This window comes from Phyllobates terribilis, unplaced genomic scaffold, assembly GCF_046119375.1.
Source record: "Phyllobates terribilis strain yellow unplaced genomic scaffold, ASM4611937v1 Scaffold_11__3_contigs__length_659146591, whole genome shotgun sequence".
Lineage (NCBI taxonomy): Eukaryota > Metazoa > Chordata > Amphibia > Anura > Dendrobatidae > Phyllobates > Phyllobates terribilis.
The window spans coordinates 503,620,438-503,636,787 of record NW_027362771.1 but is presented as its reverse complement, the minus strand read 5'-3'; the positions used below and the strand labels follow the sequence as shown (position 1 = coordinate 503,636,787).

The 16,350-nt window shown below is 42.8% G+C and overlaps 1 protein-coding gene across 2 annotated transcripts in view; it reads right to left on the bottom strand.

Moving 5' to 3' along the window:
- Positions 1-3,313: 3,313 nt before the first annotated feature.
- The window catches only part of BOLA3 (bolA family member 3), a 28,667-nt gene continuing 15,630 nt past the window's right edge, over positions 3,314-16,350 (bottom strand). Inside the window, exon 4 of one of the 2 annotated variants that reach the window (XM_073653576.1) lies at positions 3,314-3,493. In XM_073653576.1, the coding sequence (XP_073509677.1) occupies positions 3,479-3,493 (15 nt within the window). In that variant the 3' untranslated portion in view covers positions 3,314-3,478. Of the gene's footprint in view, positions 3,494-15,441; positions 15,711-16,350 lie in introns of those variants that run through there. The other variant, XM_073653575.1, reaches the window with a different exon arrangement.

Sequence of the window (16,350 nt, the reverse complement as noted above, 5' to 3'; positions counted from 1 at the left end):
ATTTTGTTCTGCCACTTCAGTCATTTTTGTCTGACTTGCATTTTTATAAGGTTTTAGATGTGATGAGCGGACGTTGTATTGAATACAAGTCTAATATTCCCAATTTTGGAACAAGTTTTAACTTCCTGCAATGAAATCTTATTTTTTTAAAATTTCCTATGATAAAGAAAATGACAGCGTTGGTTTTCTGGGATGAAGTTAACTTGTCTTCTGTTTTATGAAATGAAAAATAAAAGTGCGATCAATGCAAGGAGTGTGGGACACGGTATGAATTGGCATTTTGCATAGCCCATGAAGGCAGTAAAAGGTTTTCAGTTGAAGCGTCACATTAAACAATACAGCTCATGTTTTACGAAAATTGTGCATTAACCTTTCATGTGCTGCATATGAGCCACATAAATGAGTATTTAGGTATTGACATGCCTTAAAGGCTAACTTTTACTTAAATTGTTCTTTTTATATAGTGCTGTCCTGGTCCTGAGACTCCCTCTGGTCGGGCAAAAGACCGTGCAGATCTGCTTTAAGGGAAGATATCGTCAAAAAATAACTTATTGTTTTAAGGGGTTGTCCACTACTAGGGCAACCCCTTCTTAATCTAAATGTTTGGCCCCGATAAAATAAATCTTATACTTTCCTTCTGCGTCGACACTCGTGGTCCAGGGGCTCTCGTGCGGTTGTATGACGCCTGGATCCCAATCAGCACTGGCGTCACTGTCCCCTCCTTCGTACTAATGGAACATGAAATCCAGGCTGCAGCTGATCTGACTTCATGTTCAGAACGTCCGAAGGCGGGGACAGTGACTCCAATGGTGATTGGGCGCTGGGCACCACATGTCGTACAAACGCACGAGAGTCCTGGGACCGCGAGTGCCGACACCAGTGAAGGTGAGTATAAGCTTTATTTTATCAGGACCAAACATTTAGATCCAGAAGGTGTTGTCCTAGTAGTGGAAACCCCCTTTAAATCAGGTTTTTGTGTTAATGTATTTTTTTTCTGCCCATTTTTTATTTGTTTTTTTTACAGAATTTTTATTAAAAATCCTGCAATTCTCATAATGGCACTATGGATTTTTTTTCAACTCCTGTTTCACTAACTTTAGCCACAATGAACAGACTCGTAGCCACTCTTGTATTAAAGCATCTAATGAGCGTGTGCAAAGGTGATTGTGAAGGGAGAGGGGCATCACCTATTGTCATTGTTAGATCCTGTACCAGCTGTGTATGTGTTACCTTTCATTGTAATTCTGCGGATAAAGAGCCTGCTGAAAACTGTTCCTGAAAGGGACAGAGGAAATAGAAGCCTAAAAAAAGCATCTATGGCCAATGTGAAAATTGCAAGATTACTATTTTTTTTTTAATTGAGATTGTGGTATAAAAAATAATGTGCAAACATTTTTTGAGAAAATTACATTTAAAACAAAAAACTGATTTAAACCGTAGTTCATTTTCTAATGGTGACTTTCCTGTACCTCCTGGGTAAGCGCACAGAGTGCGGGCTCAGTAGAAAGTCTGTCCATCAGTGTGTGCGTGATCGATCTATTGATCGATCAATAGTGCTCAGTATAAAGCACGTTTAAAGGAGTTTTCTCATCATTCGTGGGTAAAATTGCAAAGTTCTTAGTAGAAACTTCTCAACTCTTATTGAAAATCCCCTCCTCAAGAACAGTGGAATTTTGTTAGTTTTCTGCTCGTTGCCTAGGTTACCAGCCACCTCTGCTGCAGTACATCAGGGGTAGCCGGTCTCCTAGACAAGGATCTTAACAGCTTATTTACATGTTAAGAAAAATGTGGATTTCTCTGGAATAAGACATCAGATCAGATATCCAGGTATCATTTTATCCTACTTTATATTACCTTAATGCCATATAAAGGCTTGGGAGGGTTAATCCTACTGAAATATGGGGTAGCAAAAGCCTGCTAAAAGATTCCCTTTAAATGAAATCTGAGAGCAGCATAATGTTGGGGCAGAGACCCTGGTAACAGTGATGTGTCACTTATTGGGCTGCTTGCTGGCATTATGATATTATAAAAATCACTGAATGCTGAGCTCATTATAACCCTGCCCACATCACAATCTTTTGTTGATAAAACGGATTTTTATCAAAAATTACATTAAGTAGCCCAATAAGTAACACATCACTGGAATCACAGTCTCGGTCTCTATATTCTACTGCCCTCAGATTAGGTGGCTATAACCTTACTGGATACCCCAATGTAAAATAAAAATGTTACTCTCCTCCTGCACTGACGCTGTTCCAGCGATGTGAGCACTGCAGCCAATCAGCGGCACCTCCTCCAGACATCTGAGGGAAGGTGGAGAACTATAACCCATTAGTGGCTACTGACTTATCAACGTGTTCCCGTGGCATAACAATGTCTCGGGAGACTCGACATCGCTAGTACTGCACCATGCGGGAGGTAGCTGTTTTGATTTTACATTGGAGAACACAGTATTTAAGAAGGGGTTGTCCAAGATGTGGACAACCATCTTAAGGCCCCCCACACACAGAGGAAAGTAATATGGACCCCTCATTTTCAGAACTGACCAGCCATATAGTGTATAGGCAATATAAACAAAAAAAAAAAAAACAAGCGCTGCATGTGTGGATCAGTAGACCATGAGTAATACACGGACTGCTCAGCTGGTTGGGTTGTGTGAGACGGGCACAACACTGAGTAGACTAGGAGTGGATCCCTGACAACTGGCTGCAGCTCCAACCATGAATTCCAAGACTCGTAGGGTCAAAGAATGGAGGAAAACCTCAGCATTGTCTTCATAAAACTTTTCCGATTCTCTTCCTTGGCCATCGTGAATCCACTAATTGCGTTCGCCTTCCACCTGAGTTTTCCCCCACCCTTCCCAATGAGAATAGTGTATAGGAGCCTCCTGCCATTACACCTATATTTGAGGATGATCAGACTTGTTTAATTTCATTGTCCTCATGTGCCCTGGGGATAAGCTGCCACCAACAGAGTTGCCTGACAGTGGTTACTCCACTCTCCCTATAGAAAACACATGCACCCTTGGCCAAAGATGGTGGCTATGGGGGAGTTAGGAGAGGAAGCTGATGGCTGCCCAACTGTATGGCATGTCTTCATCAGTAGAGGTCAGGGAGTGCACACAAGGCCGTTCATTCTGAAATTGTATTCAATCAATTCTAACAAAATTCATCAGGTCTTAAAATGTTGTGTAATCCTAATCTACAATTAAAGGCCTGTCCAATACTATTGTGCCTGGATCTGGATTAGTTTTTACCTGCCTGATGTTAGGTGTAACTATTGACTCGTCATTTATGTGACAATGTCTTCCAGGTGGCTTCTCCGGATTCATCTTATTACATCTGTGCACTGAGGAAAGTAAAATGTTGACTGGACCTACAGTAGCTCCTGAGTGATGATGAAGAACACGGTGGTGCTCCCCTTACTGAGGTGTTGCCGAGGGCAGATTTTTGCTTTAGGGTATGTGCACACGTCTCTTTCAGCTGGATTCCGCCTGAAAAAAAATCATAAAACGCTTAGAAGAATGAACATAAAAACAGTGAGCTGTTTTTCCATAGAAATGCTTATGTTCAGGCTTGTGAGCATCTTTTACCAGCTTCAGGTTTCCAAAGACATCAAGTGGTTAAAAGAAGTGACCTGTCTTCAAGCATCTTAAGCTCTATACTTTACAAGTCAATGGGAAGGCTGAAAGGACGCCTGGTCACCTGGTTTCGCTTCAGAATAGTTTCTTCATTGTTCAAAGTAGTGAAAAAACTATGGAAAAACGCACCAAAAACCAACGGTGTTTAAAAACAACGAAGTAGATGCTCAGAACACTACCAAAAAGAGTTCATTTTAAGGATCCTGTCACCAGACCAAAACCCAGTTAATTTTTCTTATTTTATATTCACTGCCCCCCTCCCCCAGAAGGGCCCCTGTGCAAGGACAGTATATGGGCCCTTTGCAGTCCAATAGCTCATTATAGTGCACCCCTTCATGTGTCTGTGACAGAAGCTACTTTGGAGGTGGAAATGGGCCCCTGTATGGCTTCACAGGTAGCACCAATGATATGTCCACCACTGCGATATACCTGCAAGGACGAGTGCATGATCGGCAGGAATCATGCACTTGTCAGAATAGGACACATCGATCATGGGATGCCATTGCACGTGCTTGACCACTGCTGCATCCATGATCTCACTGGGAGGAAAAACAAAGGTCTCGGGATTGCTTTTCTGGTCGATGTGAGTCCTAGCAGTACAGACCCTAGTGCATAGGTGATAAATATCCACTGTCTGACAGCCCTACAAGTAAAAAAAAAATAGAGGAGCCGTGAGCTCTCTTGCCAAGTCTGTTGAAGTAAATTAATGCATTTTCCATAAAATTCATATTCTGGAACACTTAGAGCTTCACATTGTACTATTAACCTACAACTTGACGTTGTGTCCACAGTGATGTGACCGAGCCAATGGCTAATATGAAACATCACTGCCCCCAAGTAATCACAGCATGAACAGTACCAGGGTGAAGAATGTGCAAATAGGTCCATCTGCTGGTCAGTCATGGGTATAACAAGCTGGCTGATTTGTATTAGGCTACGTCCCCACGATCAGGAACCAGCAGCTCTTTGGATGCAGCGTATTTTCGCTGCGTCCGATCACGCAGGTAAATCCGCATGTGTTCATTGAACACATGCGGAGTTACCACACCCTATACATTCAATTGAGGAAATTTCTGTTGCATCTCCACAACAGAAATTGACATGCTGCGGCTCAAAGCCGCGTAGCTGGTGAATTTACGCGGCGTCAAATAGAAGCACAATGGGCATGGGATTTCTATAAACAAGAAACATTGTCACATTACATTACATACATATACATTACAAACAAACTTTAGCATTTTCCGATTAAGAAAAAATTCTTAAACTGAGAACACACCACCCCCTCATCACCCAAAATCCAACAATTCGCTCCTCGCTTTCTGGTGCGCAACCCAACACTATTTCAATCTTTATTATAGTATTAGTAAGTTAAACAACACATCCCTTGCTTGTAGCAGAGCTGAAGCTGTCGTGGGAACCATGGAAAGGTAAGGATGATGTTGCTTAATTATTTTACTTTTATTGCAGAAGACATTGGCTTCAGCTGGAATGGGCGTGATGGTAAGTATGGTTTAATTTAGAACAATAAAGAATTGTGTGTTTATTTCAATTAAAGGACTTTTTTCTGGGTGTTGTGTTTTTTTAAATACTTTACTAGAAATTCATGGTGGTCATGTCTAATATTGGCGTGACCCCATGAATTTCGGGCTTAGGGCCAGCTGATAATGCCAAGCTGGCCTTAACCCCTTTATTACCCAGTGAGCCACCGCACCAGGGCCCTGGATGAGTTGGGTACAGCGCCAGAAGATGGCGCTTCTATGAACGCGCCATTTTCCGGGGTGGCTGCGGACTGCAATTTGTAGCGGGGGGGGCCCAGAAAGCTTGGGCCTCCCTGCGCTGCGGATTCCAGCTCCCAGCTGCCTAGTTGTACCTGGCTGGACACAAAAATAGGGCGAAGCCCCACGCATTTTTTTTAAAAATTATTTCATGAAATTCATGGAATTAAAAAGGGCTTCCCTATATTGTTGTGTCCAACCAGGTACAAATAGGCAGCTGGTGGTTGGGGGCAGCCCGTCCCTGCCTGCTGTACCTGGCTGGACACAAATATAGTGCGAAGCCCCACGTCAATTTTTTTTTTATTATTTCATGAAATAATTTTTTTAAAAAAGGGCTTCCCTATATTGTTGTGTCTGGCCAGGTACAAATAGGCAGCTGGTGGTTGGGGGCAGCCCGTTCCTGCCTGCTGTACCTGACTGGACACAAATATAGGGCGAAGCCCCACATCAATTTTTTTTAAATTATTTCAGGAAATTCATGCTCTGACAGCTTCAGCTCTGCTACATCGAGATGACAGGCTGGACCGCAGCAGAACGCTGCCATCCAGCCTGTCATCCCGCAGACACTGAGAAGCGCAGGCTTGCTTGCGCTACTCAGTGTCTGGCTGTGACGGCATCCAGATGAGCCGAGGTCATGTCCAATGAACAGCGTGGGAAAATTCTCACGCTGAAGCGCTGAGTGCAGGAGAATTTTCCCACGCTGTCAGTGACGTGCATGAGGTGCGCCGAGTTCATTGGACATGAACTCGTCTCATCTTTATGCCGTCACAGCCAGACACTGCAGAGCGCAAGCATGCCTGCGCTTCTCAGTGTCCGCGGGATGACAGGCTGGATGGCAGCGTTCTGCTGCGGTCCAGCCTGTTATCTCGATGTAGCAGAGCTGAAGCTGTCGTGGGAACCATGGAAAGGTAAGGATGAGGTTGCTTTATTATTTTTCTTTTATTGCAGGAGATCGTTGGCTTCAGCTGGAATGGGCGTGACGGTAAGTATGGTTTAATTTAGAACGATAAAGGAATGTGTCTTTATTTCAATTAAAGGACTTTATTCTGGGTGTTTGTGTTTTCTTTTAACTTTGACTATGGGGTTAGTAATGGGGGTGTCTTATAGACGCCTCTCCATTACTAACCTGGGCTTGATGTCAGCTGGCATTATAAGCTGACATCAACCCCAACCCTATTACCCCCTGCCACCGCACCAGGGCAGCGTGGAAGAGCGAGGCTAAGTGCCAGAATTGGCGCATCCTATGGATGCGCCATTTCTGGGGCGGCTGACGGCTGGTGTTTCTAGCCTGGGAGGGGGCCAATATTCAAGGCTCCCTTCCTGGGCTATTAATATCAGCCCCCAGCTGTCTGCCTAGCCTTTGCTAGCTATTAAATTAGGGGGGACCCCACGTCTTTTTTTTGGGGGGGTCCTCCATTTTAATAGCTAGTAAAGGCTAGGTATTCAGCTGGGGGCTGATATTAGTAGCCTGGGAAGCTCCGTGGGTATTACCCCCTTCCCAGGCTTCAAACATCTGCCCCAGCTGTCTGCTTAACCTCCGCTAGAGACTAAAATTACGGGGAACCCCACGCCAATTTTTTTTAATAATAAATCCTTTATTTTAATACTAAATGACAAGTACAGTAACCAACACTGTCACGTTTCTATCTACCTAATCTATGTGTGATTCTCTATTCTGTCTGTTATAAATTGTCGGGTACAGATGCTGAATTGCCGGCCGGCTTTTTTAAAGAGACGGTGCATGAAAACACTATTATTTTTTTTAATAAATCCTTTGCAGTAAATGACAAGTACAGTAAGCAACACTGTCACAGTACTTCATATATATGTGACTGACATGTTTCTATCTACCTAATCTATGTGTGATTCTCTATTCTTTCTGTTATAAATTGTCGGGTACAGATGCTGAATTGCCGGCCGGCTTTTTTAAAGAGACGGTGCATGAAAACACTATTATTTTTTTTAATAAATCCTTTGCAGTAAATGACAAGTACAGTAAGCAACACTGTCACAGTACTTCATATATATGTGACTGACATGTTTCTATCTATCTAATCTATGTGTGATTCTCTATTCCTTCTATTCTAAATTGTCGGGTACAGATGCTGAATTGCCGGCCGGCTTTTTTAAAGAGACGGTGCATGAAAACACTTATTTTTTTTGATAAATCCTTTACACTAAATGACAAGTACAGTAAGCAACACTGTCACTGTGCTTCTTATATGTGTGACTGACATGTTTCTATCTATCTAATCTATGTGTGAAGCTCTATTCTTTCGGTTCTAAATTGTCGGGTACCGGTGTATGCCGCTGCTGAATTGCCGGCTTTTCATGTTTCACTGTGAGCACTGTTCCCATCGATTTGGGCAATCACTGTAATGCCACAACCACCATGGCTGTGGCATTACAGTGAGTGGCAGACAATCCCTGCATGATTGGTGCTCTAAATAGCTCCAGACATGCAGGACACGCTTTTGGTGCACGAACAGTTATCGAACATAACCTCGAACAGCCGAATTTTTTGCAAATCGTTCGGGTTCGTCGAACAACTCGAACACCGCCCAAAACAGCTCGAATTTGAGATTGGCGAACAGTTCTAGTCGAACACCGCTCATCTCTAGTCTTAACTCTCAGCAAACTCTTGCAAGTCCACCAAATTTTATGTATAAGGAATAAAGCAGGAAGACATCTTGAGCTACCTTTGAACTTATAAGATTCCAAAAACTCCAACGAGTTTTCACTCCTTACTTCCACCTCCAATTACTTCATTACTGATGTCCCCTTCCAAGGCTCAAAGTGCTGGAATTGGGAAGCTAAAAAATATCCCTAAATATGTGGCAGTTCTAATCCCCCTGATCCTTAGGTAACTACAACTTCTCCAATTTAATTCTAGGAATATCCCTTTTTTATACGAAATCCCTGAAAATGTTGTACATTCTGCAAAATTAGTACTTAGGAATCCACCCTGGGGAGTTATGGAGAGTGTACAGAACGCAGGGAATAAGGCACATTTTGATTAGGTTCCTTCTACTTAACGCAGACAAGGATATTTTCCCCCAAACACTAACTTTATCTTAGTCACCATGGGACTAAGATTTAGGGGAATATAATCCTGCGTTTTCCTTGCAATATGAATACCAAGATATTTAAATTTCTGAATCACTGGACTATCTGAAATATTTTCAGGGGCCAAGGTGTCCCTGTTGTCCAAGGAGAGTAGATCTGGGTTTAGAACAGTTGATATTTAGTCCAGAGAATAGCCCAAATCTCTCTATAATTTCCATTATGACGGGGAGTGAAGTATCTAAATTAACAAATAAAAGTAGGTCATCAGCATGTAGAGCGATCTTTACTTCCTTACACCCATATTTAAAGTCTTCTATCCCAGGATTCCTTCTAATAATGCAGGCTAGAGAATCAATTGCTAAAGCAAAAAGTAATTGTGGTAGAGGGCATCCCTATGCAGTTCTAGACTATCAGAGATATTTCCGTTAGCCCTTATTCTAGTGGTCGGGGCCCTATAAAGTTACATTACCCATTTAATGAAATTAGGACCAAAGCCCATTTCTTTTAGAATAGTCCATAGATATCCCCACTCCGCCATCAAAGGTCTTAGTGGCATCTGAGGAAAAAATAGCCCTATATCTCGTATCAACCTGGGACGCTTGTATACAGTATATAGGAATAGCCTGTGTAGATCAATTGCAGTAGACTTACAGGGCATGAAGCCGGCTTGATCAGAATGTGTTTCCGAGCTTATGACAGTATTAAGTCTTGTTGCAAGTATTTTGGCCAGAATCTTGACATACGAAGTCGGCAGTGAGATAGGCATGTATGAGTCCGGTAATTCCTTATCTTTACCCTCTTTGGGTAAAACCACAATCACTGCCTTATATAGGCCCAGACAAAAATGCACTATTAATCACTTCCGAGTAATGCTGCAGTAGTTCCCTCTCAACAAGCTTATAAAGTTCTATTGGAAGATCATCCGATCCAGGGGTCTTATCATTGGACAGTGACCTCACCGCTTGTTGGATTTCTTCCAGCAAGATTGGCAAATCCAAAAAAATCTCTATCCTTAACCTCTAGAGAAGGGAGACCAACCCCTACCAAGTACTCCAAGAGATCATCCTGGGTATATTTGACTCTGTAGGATTATAGTCTAGCATAGAATCCATGCAGAATCTGAAATATTTTAGAGGTTTGAGTAATGACGTTTCCCTCTGTATCCCTTAGTTGATAGATAAAGGCATTCTCCCTCTGTGCCTGCACTAATTTAGCTAATAGTCGGCCAGTAGTTTCTCCTTCCTCATAACATTGTTGCTTCAAAAATATACGTTTATAATCTGCTTGTTCCAATAAGAATGACTAAGTGTTTTTGGGCCTCCTTCCATCATAATGAGTTTTCAGGGCATTTATTTTGAACATAGGCCAGTTCTGTCACTTGTCCTTTGTTCTCTACTTCCACTGCCTTTTACCTAGAGTTATCCTTTACTATCTTTATTTCATTAATTATCACCCTCCTCAAAAAAGCCTTCATGGCCTCCCATACTACATTACAAGGCGCGAACCCCAAATTAGTGTCAAAAAATTCCACTAACTTCTCCTTGATGTTAGTACAGTTAATAACTTAAGCCAGGATGGGTTAAGTTTCCAGCCCAGAGAGTGCTTAGCCCTAAATGAGTCTACCTGTACCTGGAATAATAGGAGGAGAGTGAGCCAATAAGGATTTGGGGGGAGTACTCAATATTTAATATAAAAGGGACCATAAGAGGATTGGAAATAACCAAGTCAATTCTTGAGAGGGTCTAGAATGTCGCAGAGGCACACGAAAACCATCTTTGATGAAGGGAACTTTTCCCTCCATATATCTATTAAGCCCAATTCACTAATAAGCCGACCGAAGTGAGATAAAGTGTCAGCACCTCCAGGAAACCTATCTTTACCAGAATTACAAATATAAGTCACCCATAACTATTAGATATATATCTGGCCAATTAGCAAGTTTACCTAGAATTCTGTTGAGAGGGATGTTAGAATACGGAGGAAGAACATAGATTAATACAATAATACATTCGAAATGAGATATTGTACAAAGCAATCCAACAAACCAACCCTCATCATCTTTAAAAGGAGTCGATGTATTTAAAGGAGATATTCTTATGCACCAAAAGACTAACTCCTCTGGAATAATTAGAATGTACAGAATGCAATGGCGTCATTTGTCATATGTGTCTCTTGCAGGCCTATGATCGCAGGATTAGCTTTCCAAATATACTCAAATATTTGCATGTCTTTTATAATTCTCTCTCAGGCCTCAAATGTTCCAAAAAATAACTGACCATCAAACCCATTTTTTTTTTAAAAAAAAAAAAAAACACAATGTATGCAAATATCACTGACATTGCGATAATTACCATATTAACTACTCTGAAGGTTAAACAGAAACTAGTACATTTTCACACCTAGAGAACCCTTCCCCCCAAAAAAACCAGTCCATTCACCCAAAGTGATATATTCCTACCCTTAAACATAAGGGATGGGGCATAAAAAAAAACAGGTGCCAGTGTCTCTAGGACAGAGTTCAACCATTGCTTCGAAAAACCGCCCAAAAAGTCCAGTCTCCTAGGGGGATCAGAGTTACAACCCGGTTAGCACCTCGGCCCATTATGTCCGGAGGCTTACTTCCGTCTCCATGACCCATGTTTAATTCAGGCCCTCTTGGCCTTCGCATCTGGATGGATCTGACGTTCATGGGTGTCTAGCCATCTTAAGGCATCCATGAGAAACTCAAAGAACGAAGTTGAACCAAGAGCCAAGACTCTCAATTTAGCAGGATAAATCATAGAATATTGTATTCCCAATGCCCTCATTCTCTGTTTAATGCTACTTCCACAGAAAAATCTGGAAAGATTTAAATCTTTTGTCCACCCAGCTGGAATATCTTGCTTTTCCCTTGCCTTACTCAAAATAATGTTCTGCTCTTTATAGTGAGAATTTTAAATAGGATAGGTCAAGAGGGTCTACCCTCTGCACCGGGCCTTGTAGGGACCCTATGTGCCCTCCCCACCGGAAACAAAGGAGTAAGGGTCTCTTTGGCCAAAATATCCAGTAACCATTTTTCAAAAAAACTGTCGGGTCCCCCTTCCACCTTTTCCGGCACCTCAACTAATACGTAATGTTATTACATATCAGGCAATTCTCCAGGTCATTTGCCTTAGCAAATAGTGCCGCCACAGTTTGAGTATGGTTATGAACATCCCTGCAGACAGAGGGGAGAGCATCGTCCAACTCGCTGACTCTGCCTTCAACCGCCGTGGTTCGTTCTGCTCCTTTCTGAACATCATGTCAGATTATGCAGATGGTTTCCTGGATATTGCCCACCTGCCCTGTCAGTGTAGTAAGGGTCAGTGTCTTCCGTGGGCATAACACTACTCAGACAACACAGGTTGAGGGTAAAACAGCGTGGCAATACTTTATTGAACCACAAAGCGGACAATAAAACACACAGAACAGTCCCAGCAAATGCCCAAGATGGTACAACATTACGCAGTCTCACCCTTCTGCACCGCCCGCCTGAGATAGAACAGCCAACTACCTCAACCAGTGGCCCCCCGCTTCTGACGGCCCCCACAGAGGGAAGGTAGCGGCAAGCTTAGGAAGCTGGCAGTCCATTGAGGTACAAGGTCAGGAGACCCGAGAGTCCCACCCTGGCCTCTCCGAGAGTTTTCATGCTGCCAGATGACCGGCAGTTCCAAATCTGGCTTCTCCGAATGTCTCCATGGGTTCCAGGTGACTGGCGGGTCCAAATCTGGCTTCTCCGAATGTCTCCATGGGTTCCAGGTGACCGGTGGGTCCCTCCTGGCAACCCCAAACAACATATCCATGGGGCCCGGTGACTTCCTCGTCCCACCTTGGTCTCCCCAAAATGTATTCATGTCTCTCTGATGGTCAATGGAGCAGATCTGAATCTTTCCAGTCAGGGCCGATACCCTTAGGCTAGAATCATGTAAAGTCCAAATCTGTGTCTCTTTGGGTAATGCTATGCAATCCATCTACTGTCCAGAAGGATGTCTCTCATTCATCTTGTAAATTCTTTCCAATGCTCCTTGATTCTCCTTCCAGCACTACAGACATCCCTATTTATATTTACATCTATGTAAGGTCATCAGTCAGAGGTTGGGGTTAGGGAGGGCATTACTCACATGGCTCAGCTCTCATTGTTTGAGCTAATCTATTTACATAGTTGGTATAGTAAGGGGCTCTTGTAAATAAACCTCTATCTGGCTTTTAGTACAATATGTCATTAACCTAGTAAACAGTTTTTCCAAACAAATAAAAGTTAACATTCAGGGTTATACAAATAGTATGACCTTTTTGATCAGCAAGAGAAATAAAAATACATATATAAGTCAACACAACACAATAGTGTATTTCTCTTGACTTAACAAATTTAATCGTCTGGCTAATTAAGATTTTAAGCTGTATTGTCACAGGTGGCAATACATTTATTGACCGCAGTGAGGACATCCATCAATGAAGGGGATTCCCCTGTGGATACACCATCATGAGCCCCCTTATTTCCCATATTGGATTTTGACACCCCAGGGGTACCCAGTTTAGGAAAGGCCACGTCGGGAGATCCCTCATCTTCATCATCTTGTATTAAGGCTGAGTGTCTGGATCCTGTTGGGGACATTCTGAGACCCCTGCAGATTTATTCCCCATTTCTGGCTATTGGGGGGGCTATTGGGGGTTGTAGTATGTGATTTATGAGCATACTGCTCCAGCCTGGCTGCTACATCTCTGCCAACGTCCCTCTGCCTCCTCCCACAGGACGGGCGCCACCTTGGGAGCTCACAATCTTCCTTTCCCGAAAGCAGGCACAAACATCAGGCACCACTAGGACCCAAGGACTATGGCACACCTCCTGCCGAAAGGATCCAAGGCTCCCCACCGCAGTTGGAAAGCTGATAGTAGACCGCTCCGATCCAGCAGCACCCTGGCACCGGAGGTATGTATACTGCCGCCGAGCCAACTCCTGATCTCATTGCTATGTCAACACAGCAGTGTGGCAGGGGGCAAAAATGGCCTCTGGCACCTTCACCACGAGCTACAAGCCAGGAAACATAAGACCTTACTAGGGCAGTTTTCACGAGACCACCGCACTTTCCTGCAGCACCACTACAGTCCTTCACGCTCAGGCTCTTTCAGGGTGAGTTTTGACCTGACACAAAACACACAACAGGTGAAGACATTAAATCTGAGACTTTTTAAAAGTTTATTTTAAAAGGGAGGACAATTTTATTATTTTTTTTACTATGGGCCTAAATACTTACAGCAGATAGTTGATAACAGAGCCAACTACCTGCTGTTCTACCAGGCGCCGGCCTACAGCGGCCACCGACTGCTCCTGCCGAAATTTCAGCTGATCCACATCAATAGAGCAGCTCTTCTTCTTCTTGTAGGCTGCTCTGTGGACGTCATGCTGATTGACATGACTGCAGAGAGATGGCTGTCCATCAGCAGGACAATGGCAGTCACACCCCAAATAGAATCCGCTGCTCTGTTGACTTGACGTCAGCGGAAGCCACTGAATCTCCGGCAGGAGCGGTCTGCAGAACTCTGTGCGCACTGGGCAGGACAGGCAAGTAGTTAGCAACTACATGCCTGTACTTTGTTGGGCACAAAGTATAGTAAAGTATAGTAAATTAGTCCTGGATAACTCCTTTAATAAAAAGATGCAAATGAAAAACAAGCAAAAAATAAAAAAATAGAGTAAAAGCAATGAGTCAGGACAAAAATGTCACTATTACTAAGTACAGCAGTTTCAAAATTATTCAGCCCCTTTATGATAAGCTGCTTATGTACTTAGTCAAGCAACTTTCGCTTTGGCACACCTGATTTAAAGTCAGACCCCAGCTTCTTCTTGAGGGATCTTAGATCATTCCTTATGATCAATGGCCTCAAATTCACTAATAATCTTGATTTAATGCTGCAACCACCTCCTTCAAATCCTACAAAATATTTTTTGAGCGATTCAAGTAAGGAGATGGTAGGGTTGTATAATTTTGATTGCAAATGTATCTTATCTATCCCACAGACAATCTACTGCAAGTTACTATTTTGTGTATGCAGCGAGGGATGAGCGAACCTGTGGATGTTTGAGTTCGTCAGGTTCAAGCGAACTTTAGTCCAAAGTTCGGTTTGGGTACCAGAACTCTACCTGAACTTGAACCCGTTAGAAGTCAATGGGGACCCAAACTTTGGTCCTGTAAAATGGTTATAGTAAGGGTCTCTCGCTCTGCCTCGCTCCTCGAACTCTAAAACGGACTTCCGGAAGATGTCTGTGTTCGGGACACTATGTGACCGGTACGAAACCCGAACTTTACAGTTGGGGTTTGCTCATCTCTATATGCAGCACCTATGCGACACCATATTTAGAGAGACTGCAAACAAACCCTTTGTGCAGTCTGATCGTGAAGTCAGCTCTTTCTCCTCTGTAAGTTAAAGGGGTATTCCCATCTCCAAGATGCTATCCCAATATGAAGTAGGTGTAATAATAGTAATATTAACAAATATCTCCGATTAGAAATGTAGTATATTTTTTTTCTGATTCGCTATCTCTTGTACGTCATGTCCAGGTATAGCAGGACCTTAGGAATTCATGGTTACGTCCACTGATAAAGTCACAGTTGCTGCTATGTAGCTAGCAAGTGGTCGTAATCATGGATACCTAAGTTCTTGCGATGCCTGCACATGAGGTAAGAGAGATAGAGAATCAAAAATACTATACTACATTTCTAATCGGAGATATTTTCTAATATTACTATTATTACATCTACTACATATTGGGATGGGATCTTGGAGATGGGAATACCCTTTTAATGAGGACGAACGAAAACACAGTATGATTGTAGGCTTAGCCTACACATAAGATCTGCATTGACGCTGTTTACACAAAACAGGAGCAAAGTTCCTTCATTTGTTGCAATGAAGCAGTAAAATAAAACAGAACTGTGCATATTGTGTTACTTCACTTTATTAGAATACCAATTTTATATTCTAGGTAGCAAAACTATAATGTGCAACGTCTGTAGCTTCATATAAATAGATCTCCACTATCCATGGTCACATGAAATATTGCCGGAGCCCCAGTCAGGTCTCAGGAGTACACCCAAGGTGACAATCCAGTTACATATTGAACTTCTCTTCTGCAAGGGACGACTTCAGGGTTTTGGGACAGACGTGAATATCCTGAGCCCGTGCATTGCTTTAATCTCTTCTTGAAGAGCCTAGAAGAAGCGGGAAGCAGAGATGGAAATATGAAACGAAATAACCAAATATAAGCCATATTTTTCAGACTATAAGACGCACTTTTTAGCAAGAAAAACTCTTGCTAAAAAGCATGTGCTCCTTATAATCCGGAGGCAGCTTCTTGTGATGGAGAACGCAGACACAGCAGCTTTCTGATCACAGAGAGCTGCTGTCTCTCCTCCTGCCCCACACTGATCTATGTGATCGGTGCAGAGCAGGAGAGGGAACTGCATGGAGGCTGCACATCTTGACCCAACTATCTCCAGGAACTTTCAGATCGTGTTACTTGCATGTTTTTTTGTCCTGTAGAAGTGTGTATACTTTGAAACACGTAGACAAAATAAAAAACACAAACCCATTTGTGTGTGTCTGGATCTACCATTCTCCCTACCAGTAGCGCGGAATATCCATAACTCCTTTTTATGAGAAATTTCTGGTCTGAGGACCCGTGGTCCTGCAGTAGCTGGGATTCTATGCCTTAATATCATTGTGTGAACACAACCTTACCAGGTTAGCATAACCTTTTTTATATCTATAATTGTCAACCGGATAAGACCCTATTGCGCTTTTTCCTGCTCCCATAAAAGAATAAACAAGGCAAATCCTGTTTTTTTCATC